This window comes from Diabrotica virgifera, chromosome 4, assembly GCF_917563875.1.
Source record: "Diabrotica virgifera virgifera chromosome 4, PGI_DIABVI_V3a".
NCBI classification, from domain to species: Eukaryota; Metazoa; Arthropoda; class Insecta; order Coleoptera; family Chrysomelidae; genus Diabrotica; species Diabrotica virgifera.
In genome coordinates this window covers 117,874,513-117,886,237 of record NC_065446.1, presented here as the reverse complement: position 1 = coordinate 117,886,237, position 11,725 = coordinate 117,874,513, and the positions used below count along the sequence as shown (strand labels likewise).

Below are 11,725 nucleotides of genomic sequence, written 5' to 3'. Positions count from 1 at the left end.
TGGGGCGGGATGGAGTGACGGCCGCTTCTAGGAGTAAATCCTCCTCTCCCCAATGAATTGTATCATCACCCGAATGTCTTTCTCAAGGGGCGTGCAAGTCTCTCAGTCTGGGTTAAACACTATTGCTTGCTTCGTTTTACAGGTAATTTTTTATAGTTTTTGTTTTTAATCCATATAAGTTAACAAGTAGTATAATATTAGGTATATACCTATTAAGTAGGTACACATTTATCACATAGTATATATTTTGATCTCGACCCCCGTAAGAAAATAATTTTATACTCTTACTGAATCGCTTCCCCTTCCGAAAATGTCACCGCACGCCACTGGTCCCAATACTCTACTTTCTGTTTTCGTCAAGTGTCAGTATCATTATTATTTTTGGTGAAACTTCTAAGATTATTTAACGCTTTATGTATTTCTTTCTTTTTATTGTATCAAAAGCTTGCTTAAAATCTATGAAGGGTGCCATTGTCGGTTTATTATATTCATAGCTCTCATCTTGTATTTCTCTTAAAGTAAAGATGTTGTCTATAGTACTTCTCCCTTTTCTAAAGCCACACTGGTATTCACCTATGCTATTATTAAGACGTCTTGCTAGCTTGTTTTTGATGTGGACTACTAATATCTTATATATTACATTTAATAGTGCCACACGCCTATAATTTTGACATTGTGCTTTGTCCCACTTTTTATAAAGAGGACATATCACTGCTTTCTTCCACTCCATTGCTAGTTCTTCCCTTTCCCATGTTTTTTTTAGTAATTTGTGCATTTTGTCTGTTAGCTGCGCTCCTCCATATTTTAATATTTCCGCTGTTATAGAATCACTTCAAGGAAATATTCGGCAGCACATTACTTGGGGATTTTTTGTCCAAAAAAGTTTGTGGGGATTATTTGTCCGGAATTTTTTGTGGGGATTTTTTGTCCGGGGATTATTTGTGGGGATTTTTTGTCCAGGGATAATTTGTGGGGATTTTTGTCCGGGATTATTTGTCCTAGCTTCATATAAATATGTATAATTTTTCTGTTCCTGGACGTTATTAGCCAAAGAAGATAATAAAACTACAGTAATTCCTATTTTTATTTGAAAAAAAAAATACCCACCTTGTGAAGAAATCGTATGTGTAGTGTAAAATGTATAATCTACGTAAAAAACCGCAAATTCTTACGCTATGTACTATGTGGATACAATATTTGCATTGTGTACGATGTGACACATGCACTGTGGTACAGGTGGACCGAATTAGGAATAGACGTTGCGCACTAGCAAATTTTAAATTATGGTAGAGAGTGGTTATTCGATCGACAAGTGCTTAGCTGTAGATGTGAATAGTTTTACTATACGGACGATTTGCTACGTTGATAAGTTTTGTGTAAAATTTCAATTTTTAGTAATTTTTATAATAATGATTTTAAGTTTTTTAATTGTTTTAATTTTTGTTTTAATAATTGTTAACAGTTTTGAAAAATTGGAAAAACAATTAAGTGAAGTCGAATCGTGAGGTTTACGTAATTAACCTACTATTTTGTTATAAGCTTTATTTATTACCTGAGAATTTGAAAAGCATTTTAGGACTAAAATATTTTAATATTATTCAAATTAGACGGAAATTATCTTGTCAAAGCATATTTTTAAGATTATTTCGATAGTATAATAGATATTAATTATAATATAAGGTGCAAAACAAAAATAGCAGATCGTAGCATATACATGCAAGTTAATCGCTAAATCATGAGAGCGCTAAAATCTGTATCAGTCGTATATAGTACAATATTTTTTTAACAACTCACCAGAAACACCATAGTTTCAACAATATTGACGTAAAAATGAAAAATAAATAGAATATCAAGAAATAATCACGAAAGTACGGGACGTTGCCTAGGTAACTACTAAATTAACAAAAAAAAAAATGATGTCAAAGCAAAACTTTAACAAAATCTGAACGAAATGGACAGTGGTGATGGAAAGCCCGAAACAAACTCATTTTATAAATTTGTTAACTGTAAATTCAACAATTATAATTTTCCTTCAATTGATAAAAATAGGAGTGATCAACTGTGATAATGTTGACGTTCGCGAGCAGGATATAAATAGATTTTACCCCAAGGGATACGATGTGACGTTTCAGCAATTGACAAGAGGTTGCAAATTATGATATTATATGTCTGTTACAGAAAAAAGAATTATATTGAACATTTGGAAAACATTTTACGATATAAATATGTTAAGAATATGAAAAGAAGACGGAAATTACACACTAGCTCAAAACAGCTCGTTTAGATTATTTATATAGTATAAAGAATTTATAGTAATCGAACATTGTTAAATAACTATTTAAAATTTATAAATTTTAAATAATTACATGCAACTCGTTATAAACAATGATTCATGTAAACAAAATTTCAAAGAAATCCGTCAATATTTGTAAGAACCGTGGAAACTATGTCATTTAAACCCCAAATGAATTCTGCATCCCTTCTCCGGTTTGCGCGCATCTCACGTCTATTCCTATATCGGTCCCAGTGTATCCCCCTCAGTCCTTCCGATATCCTCCTATAGAGGACAAAACCTCCTTCCAAAACATATTTTGAATAAGCATATTCTTTGTAGTAAAACACACCTCTACTACTGACCTAATACACATTTCACATTCTAGTGCAGTCACTGAAGGTTTTCACCTCCGATTTCGTTGAACCTCCATCGATTTTCATGAAAATTGGTGAGTAGTTAGAGAATACCTCAAGGAACAAAGGTGACATGATGCCAACTTGCGCTTTTACCCTGGGGGTGCATACCACCCCTTCTCGGGGGTGAAAATTATTTAATTAAAAATAATACCATAACTCGATAGAGGGATAAATTCTAAGCAAAATTTATTATATAAACTTATTTATATAAATCAATACTTTTTTAGTTATTAAAGATCAAAGATCTTTTTCGTAAAAAAATGCATGTTTTAAAACAGTTATTCACGTATAACTCAAAAACTATAAGCTTTTACAAAAAAGTTATTGTTGCAAAAAATTAAAGATAATAACAAGTTGAATACAATCCTCATTTAAAGAACTACACTAATGTTTATTCAAAGTAAGTTATGGGTAATTGAAGGTATATTTTTTTCGATGAGTACAGAAATCTAAGTGTTCAAGCTTAAATAACGGGAAAACGATGCATTTTATAAAATATACCTACTAAGAACTTATCCAAGTACTTCGGAATACCTATCAAATGAGTTCCAGAAGAAGTTAATAGCATCAAAGTGAAGCAAATTATGATGAAAATAAGAGAACCTTTTTGAATTTTTTTGGAAAAAGTGAAAAATAAAACAAGCTTTCATTTTCTTTTAATTATAACTACAAAAATACTCAATATAAGAAAAAAATGACATATAACCAAATTTTAGTTTTTTCTCTATAAAATATTTTACCTTTTCTACTATTTCTGTAGGGTACAAAATAACCGAGATAATAACGTTTAAATCTTAATTTTGCTGCTAGAACCATGTAACCGGGGCCATTTAAATTTTTATTTTTAAAAAGGTAAGGGGTTTCAAAGATTAAGTTCAACGTGGTTTAAAAGCCGTTAGTTTTAGCTTTCAAATGGTTTTTAGGTGAATTTGATATCACAAAATTTATGGAGTTATAGAGTTAAAAAAAAAAAAAAAAAACATTTTTTAGAAAAATTTTTTAAGATATTTTTTGAAAAATTTTTGTAGTATAAATTTTAATGCTATCAACTTGGTCGGGGGCTCGTTTATGTTATAAAATGCATAATTTCCCGTTATTTAAGCTTGAATACTTAGATTGGGGTAGTCAAAGAAATATACATTCAATTACCTATAACTCACTTTTAGTTAACAATAAAAGGTTTTTCTGGTAAGGAATTTATTTAGTTTTTTATTAGCTTTAACTTTGGTAATAATAACTTTTTTGTAAAAACTTACTAGTTTTTGAGTTATTTATAAAAAATCGGTTAAAAACATGCATTTTTCTCACGAAAAATTAAAATCTTTAATCTTTTTAATAAGTCAAAAAGTTTTGATTTATTTCAATAACTTTATATAACAAATTTTTCTTAGAGTTAGTCCCTCTATCGAATTGTGGGGTTATTTTTAATCAAATAATTGTCTCCCCCGAGTAGGGGTGGCATCCACCCCCAGGGTAAAAGCGCAAGTTGGTACAATGTCACCTTTATTCCTTGAGATATCGTATAACCACTCACCAATTTTCATGTAAATCGATGGAGGTTCAACGAAATCGGAGGTAATAGCTCATATCCACCTTCAGTGACTGCACTATTCACCGATAAAGGGTACATTGTCACACTTTTATTATTTTGATACAATTAGAGAGATATCAGTCCAATTGAAATACTACAAGCTTGTTCCAGTCTTTAAAAATAATATGGCACCTGTGGAGAAAACTTGTAAAATGCTTAGTGAACAAAACAATCAATTCCAATGGTTATTAAGAAACTATTACGTGACATTTTATCAAAGTGAAGCGATTTCTGCGAAAGAAGAAATTTTTATGGTTACTGATTGTCAAATATACGACATAATATGCAACTAAAATACTTGAATTTTGATAACAACACTTGAACACTTACTTAATTGTGATGATCGAGACTTAGTACGTCACACTTTATAATATTAGCAATATGAAACTTACACATTTTTTTTGTTACATAATAATGTTCAGTTTTGTTTAAAAATGAGATTTCTAAAATTTCACGCTTCAAAAACTCATAATAACTTAGAAGTACAAATTTAAAATCTCCTGCGTATTTAAAATAGTTCAAACGGCCCGTGTCGTCACATAATTATACTTTATTTATGTTTATGGTTATATGTATTTATATTTTAATGACATTTATCGTATGTCATTGTAATAATATACCAGTTGGTTGAGGTTGGAAACTCTATCAAAATATTTATAAAACTGAAAATCATTTAAAATGTTTTAAACTTATGACAAAAAATTGGCAAGCTCGCACAGACGCTGTCATAATTCAATGCAAAATATTAATTAGCAAAATTGATTATTTTGGTGAATATCAATCGCTCTTTCAATATAATCGAATATTCTAATAAAAATCATAAGATATTCCTTTCAAAAATTAACAGTGCAAACATCGTATACACATACAACATAGCAACACATAATCAAATACACCCGATATAACAGAAAAGTGTTCTTATAAACGTTTCTCTAATTCACAAACATCAATCAAAGAGAACAAAACTTTATCCAACCATACAATTTATACTGTACACAATTTTGAAGAACATTCGTTTTTGAAAAATATAACTAACTCCCTGTCACAATTCTCTACTATACAAAAATTGATTTGTACTTATTGGAACGATGATTATCATTTTTAATATCACGAATTGTCCTTCGGAATTTTTTTCATGGTACTTCGAACTTTTTGTAGCAGGCCGACCATTTTTTCGTATGTGCCCGTAGAGTTGGGCAAGTTCTCGAAGTTGATCACTGGGCTTACGTCTTTCATGAAATTATCCGGATTGGGTAGGATAGAATAGGGAGAACAACTTTTTAATATGGGGGTGCCGAAGTTACTGTGAATGACTTTTTTATTAATAGGCGTGACGTCAGCTTCTGGCGTTTCTTGCGAGTCTTCTAAGACGGAAGATGTAGATAGTTTTGAAGGCACTTTTGTAACGTCTTCAGAAGTTGAGTCGTCAATTCCAGGCGGAAGTGGATCTACTTCTGTTTGTTCTATGTTGGAGGTTTCGCCGCTCTCTGACTTTAGATTGGAATTGGAGCTGTCGTCTAGGGCTGCTAAAAGGGTTAGCTTTTCTTTTTCCAAAGCAACTAACGAGGGTGATGGAACACTTGTTTCCAAAGCTTTTCCTCGGTGCATCTAAAAATAAAATACAATAAAATACGAGTTATTTAATATTTTTTTTTTATTTATTTACAATCTGTAATAATGATTACAATAAGTAAATTGTTTAACAATTAAAAGAGACTTGCAGGAGACTGTCCAGTAACAATAACCTATGAAATCATAATTTTAGTACTTAACAAAATTATTTGCGACTAATAAATAAAACCCTATAAATAAATCTATAATAAATAAAATATTTTTGAAAATTTAAAATCTTGTTCGTAGATCGCTTGGAGTGTGGCGCTTTAGCCTTCTGTTTGGCTGGGGTCTCATTAGGTTCTTCGCTAGCCTGTTGGGGTGGTTTTGTAGTCGGATGTCGTATTTTTGGGCGTAACTGGCAATTTCTTCTTTGACAGTCTTCATTTGGAGATCACGATTAATCTGTTCATTGGGCATGTACCACGGTGCATTTGTGATAATGCGCAAGGTTTTCGATTGGAATCTCTCCAGGATGTCGATATTGGATCTCGACGCAGATCCCCACAGTTGGATACCATAGCTCCATATTGGCTTAATCACTGCCTTGTATACTAAAATTTTATTGTACAAACTCAGTTGTGACCTTTTTCCTATCAGCCAGTACATTTTATTGAGTTTCAGACCCAACTGTTTTCTTTTCGTGAATATGTGTTTCTTCCACGTTAATCTGCGGTCCAAGTGCATACCTAGGTATTTTACATCATCCTTTTGTTGTAGTACTTGATTATTTAATGAGACGGTTGGGCACGTAGCATTTAATAAATAGGTAGAGAAAGTTTGCCTACGAATATTAGCTGCAATCTACGAGAGTCATTCGAAAAAAATGATTCCTAGATCAGTAAGTGAACATGAAATGCGGCGATACTGTGTAATATTCCATGTCACCACTGAACTGCATGAAAATTTGGATTTACCTCTTACCCTCCAGTTCTGGACTTGTGCCGTTGGTTGCTTTTACTTGAGGGGTGAAAGCCACCCCTTCTCGGGGTGGCAAGTGAAAAAACATACGTTCAAAATAATTCCAAAACTGGATAAACTGGAAAACTAACACAGCTTATACCAGTACAAAGCGGAGTCAGACAAGGTGACTCGTTAAGCCCACTGCTCTTTAATATAATTATGGACGAAATAATACAAGCAGTACGTAAAGGTCATGGTTACAGAATGGGGAACAAAGAAATCAAAATATTATGTTATGCAGACGACGCCGCATTAATCGCCGAGACAGAAGATGATCTCCAAAGATTAACACACATCTTCAATACAACAGCCAAGAAATACAATATGTTAATATCAGCAGAAAAAAACCAAATGTATGACAACATCTAAATACCCACTACGATGTAAAATCGAAATTGATGGAAAAATAATAATAAATTGAAGTGGAAGTACGACAACAAAGTTTAAAAGCAAGTAAAGCGGCGGGATCTCTAAAGCCTGGGTTTCCTCGAAAGCGGTACCGACAAACTGCGACCGTAACACTGCGATGAATTACGTCAGATTACGGTGAAAAATTCAAGGTTCTTCACTGCGGCAATGGAATGTGCAAACTCAGCAAGCGGTGGCTTCCAACGCATCCTTGGAAACCACAGCTATTATTTTGCGTGGTACAGTTTTTTATGACGACATTCATCGCAGTGTTACGCTCGCAGTTTGTCGGTGCCGCTTTCGAGGAAACCGAGGCTTTAATGACACGATCTGGAAGAACAAACACCTAAGACAAGACACAAAAGCAAGAATCCATAAAGCAGCAATTAGACCTATATCGACATACACGGCGGAGACAAGACCTGACACATCTAAAACGAGACGACTACTAGAAACAACAGAGATGAAAATACTTCTACGAATATCAGGGAAAAGTCTGTTGGATAGGGAGAGAAGCGAAAACATAAGAAGATCATGGAATGTATAAGATATAAATGGATGGGTGACAAAACGGAAACAGGAGTGGAACGAACACATTGTAGAATTGCAAAGGATAGGATTGTACGCATAGGACGAGATAAGTCATCAAAAGATGGTGCGATAATTTTAACAATTTAGGAGGCTAATATTGAAGAAGAAACAGGCTTTAAAGCCTACATACAAGAAGGAAGAAGAAGAAGATAAACTGACTAATTATAAGCAACTTTTGCACTATAGAGTTTTTTCACTAAGTCAATACTTTTTAAGTTGTTGGTGAGTGAAAGTGATCATTTTTCAACAAAAAAAAAACACGTTTTTAGATGGTTTTTCGCAAATAACGCATTGTATCGAAAAAAATATTCTTAGCAAATATATAAAAAAATTACGAAGAACGAAAAACGCAATGAATATCATGAAGACTGTAAGCGCCCGTAACTGGGAAGCTGATCCAAACATCTGAATGTTATTTACTAAAAAGAAATTTGATAAGATCGATCTTAGATTATGGATCTACATTTTAAGGCTCAGCATCAAACTCTGTACCACAAAAAACCCAAAGAATCGAAAATAAAGCACTTAGGTTAAGCACTGGTTATCTTCATAATATACCTTATCGGTCATGGAATCTGAGCTTAATGAACCTCCACTTTCACTACGCAGAGAATACTTAAGTAATATTCTTGTGACAGATTTCCTTACTAAAATGGTTTAAAAATGGAATGAACAGGTTGATATGCTATATTCTAGCCCCAAAAAAAGTATTAAGATACAATTTGAATGATATTTCTCACGAAATAGAACCGATTTATGTAATATGAAATAAATTGATAGCGAATTGATAAGACGATAAGCAAGGAAGAAAACAAATGGTTGCAGGAAATAATGAAGGAGGCATGGAGAGCAAATTTTGAGCTATACGCAGCATACAACGAACTCGACGTCATAACATCCATAACAATCGTGACTACACCAAATATTCAAGACGGCACTTTTCATTGGAAACATCATTCTTTACGAATGGTTTAATTATTTGTTGTATGAAATAGGCATCCACATTTTATATGCAGCAAATATACAAATACTAAAAAGAAGATGACGAACTTACCGCTATATCGTGTTCTTCGTCATCCACATCCATATCTTGAGTTTCGAAATCATCCTGTTGTTTTGAATATTGTTTCTCGAAGAACTCAATCATCGCTGCTTTACTAAATTGATTTGAATAGGGCGGTACGTGATGCTGTCGATATTCCTTCAAAAATATAACTAACTTTAATGGTTAGTATTTTACACTAGGAAATAGAATAAGACTTAGAGCCCGCGCAGACTGCAGACTTTTTAGTCGGCCGATAGTTTAGTCGGCTCCTTAATCAGTACAGAGAGGTATGCAGATGCGCACATTACATCGATTCACCGATGCATATCTCTCTGTACTGATTAAGAAGCCGACTAAACTCGGCCGACTAAAAAGTCTGCAGTCTGCGCACTCACCTAGTCAGCTAAAAGAGTTTACCAACTGTAAAGTCATAAAAGTAAGGTGGAAAGGATAGAAAGTAGGACGCCAGAAAGTAAGGTGGTGGAAATTAAAGTTTTCCAACTGCTGAATATGCGTGCCCCGTTTGGGACAGATCTGCCCACACCAAACAAGTTGATACTGCGCTAAATGAGACATGCAGGATAGTAACGGGGTTCACGAAAGCAAGGTCACCCTCAAATCCATATAAAACAGCGGGTTTTGTAGAACCCTCAACACGCAGAGGCGTTGCAGAGCACATAGAGAAAATTAAACAGATCGCGGACGAGTGGCATGCTCTATACCAGTGATGGGCAAAGTACGGCCCGCGGGCCAACTCCAGCCCGCCGAGGGTCCATCGACATGGATAGTATAAATAATGTAGCTTTAACACTCTTCTTCTTCTTCTTTCTCGAAAATGCTTATGCCCCTCAAGGGCGTCGGAGGTAGCTTTAACACAAAATGCGTTTTGTCTATAATTCTGGCCCTCCTATAAAATTTCTTGAACTTTGCGGCCCCCCCATTAAAAAAGTTTGCCCACCACTGCTCTATACCAAGCTCGAACACCACGAAAGCGACTAAAATCCAGGAGAAACTTCCTTGGAACAGTGCAGGATGAACCGCCTGAGTATTTTCCTCTTCCCCAGGTTCAATGCACAGGCCAATCTCCAGACTTTAAAAAGTGGAAAACTATGAACAGGATAAGAACGGGGATCGCTCCAGTACAATCAAACATGGTAAAATGGGGTGAAATAGACCAAGATGATGTGAACTGTGACTGCGGAGAAATAGAGAATATGGAACATCTTCTTAAGGCTCGTTTTCACGCTACGTCTTATTGTATGTTTTGTGTGATAGGATTTGTCCTATCACACAAAACGTACAATATGACGTAGCGTGAAAACAGCAAAATATGCGTCTTGGGGAACATCCATAAACTACGTCGTAAAAATTTTGGACTTTTTAATACCCTCCCCCTCCCCTTCCGTCGTAAAGCGTCGTTTACAGTTGACCCCCCCCCCTCATACCGACGTCGCAATTGCAATTCATAACCCCCATTTTTTAGTGATTTTTTTTAAATGCCCTGTTATTTATGGATTTTTTAAAGTTAGCTATAAGTTTATTTACGAATGTATCCAAATCAGTATTACTATGTTCCTTGAATGCCCGGCATATGCAAATAACCGGAAAAAGTGTAAACTACCGATAACGCTACGTGAGTGTTTAGAAGAGGACTGTGACTTTTCGTCAATTTTACGTTTTGTGAAATCAATAGGGATCTACAACCAAATATAAACATCAACACTGTAAAAATCAATGTGTATGAAAATCTATGATTATGTATTGATGTTAATTTATGCATAACAATTGTAAACAAAAACTTTGTAATACCGAGCGGCACTAATAACCACATAGGTTGATGCGCCTTAAATTTAAATAAAAAAAAGTATTACTATGTAGCTCATTAATATCCGCGTACTTTTTTCTCTCAATCCACTGTACAACTAATTAGCTTTATTGGGACAAAAGACAATACTTTTATCGGAGTTCCTATGCTTTCTTAACTGCATCGTATAAATCTTGATACTTATTTTGTTTTGATTTCAATATCATTTCTTTTATTAAGTATAAATACAATGTACTAACTAAAAATAGAATATTTCATTTCTATTAATTCTTGTAGAATAATTGTTTCACACAGAGTATTCAGTAAATAAATGAACAGTGTAATATTTATTGCTTCCAGACGTTGTTCTGTATAGAAGCGTTTGTTTAAATACATAGAACAATGTTTTATTGTTTGTTATTCTGTACAAAACTGCTAGCAATATTATTAAGGCTGTGAGTGATAAAAACGAAATGAAAAGTATGCGATAAAAGCAATATAGTACCTACTAATTCTTTTTAATCCTACAAAAGGGTATATTTTTTATATTCGTGAACATTAAACGACGTCCGATGTGCACTCATGCCCCCTCCCCCATGTCGTATACCGTCGTAATAAGCAAAGACTCCCCCTTTTCAACGACGTAGTTTATGGATGTTCCCTTGTCGAATCGAAATAATTAAATCCGCTTATTCACAAAATGTACGTTCTGTCGTACGTTTTGCATGACACACAAAACGTACAATAAGACGTAGCGTGAAAACGATCCTTAACATATAGACCGGTCTAGTTAGACTCAAAAATAGGAGTGAGTTTACAATAATTACCATCAAGATGAAAATTGGCAGGATTGTTCAAAATACCATCTTGAATGAAATGAAATCTAAAAAGTCCTCATAAATCCGACCCGAGACAAAAAATTTACGCTGTGTCAAAGGTCACCAAATATGGTTTTTAAAGATTTTCAGCGAAAGGGTAAGTTTTATCATAAAATTAGTTCTAACAAAAAATGTAGATTAGG

General features: G+C 34.0%; 1 protein-coding gene across 1 annotated transcript in view; it reads right to left on the bottom strand.

Annotated features, from left to right (window-relative positions):
• Positions 1 to 1,066: 1,066 nt before the first annotated feature.
• Positions 1,067 to 11,725, bottom strand: part of LOC114337499 (zinc finger CCHC domain-containing protein 8 homolog) — an 83,502-nt gene continuing 72,843 nt past the window's right edge. The window contains exons 4-5 of the mRNA XM_028287952.2: positions 8,910 to 9,056; positions 1,067 to 5,890 (exon numbers count right to left, since the gene is read on the bottom strand). Of these exons, the coding sequence (XP_028143753.1) occupies positions 5,390 to 5,890; positions 8,910 to 9,056 (648 nt within the window). The 3' untranslated portion in view covers positions 1,067 to 5,389. The remainder of the gene's footprint in view (positions 5,891 to 8,909; positions 9,057 to 11,725) is intronic.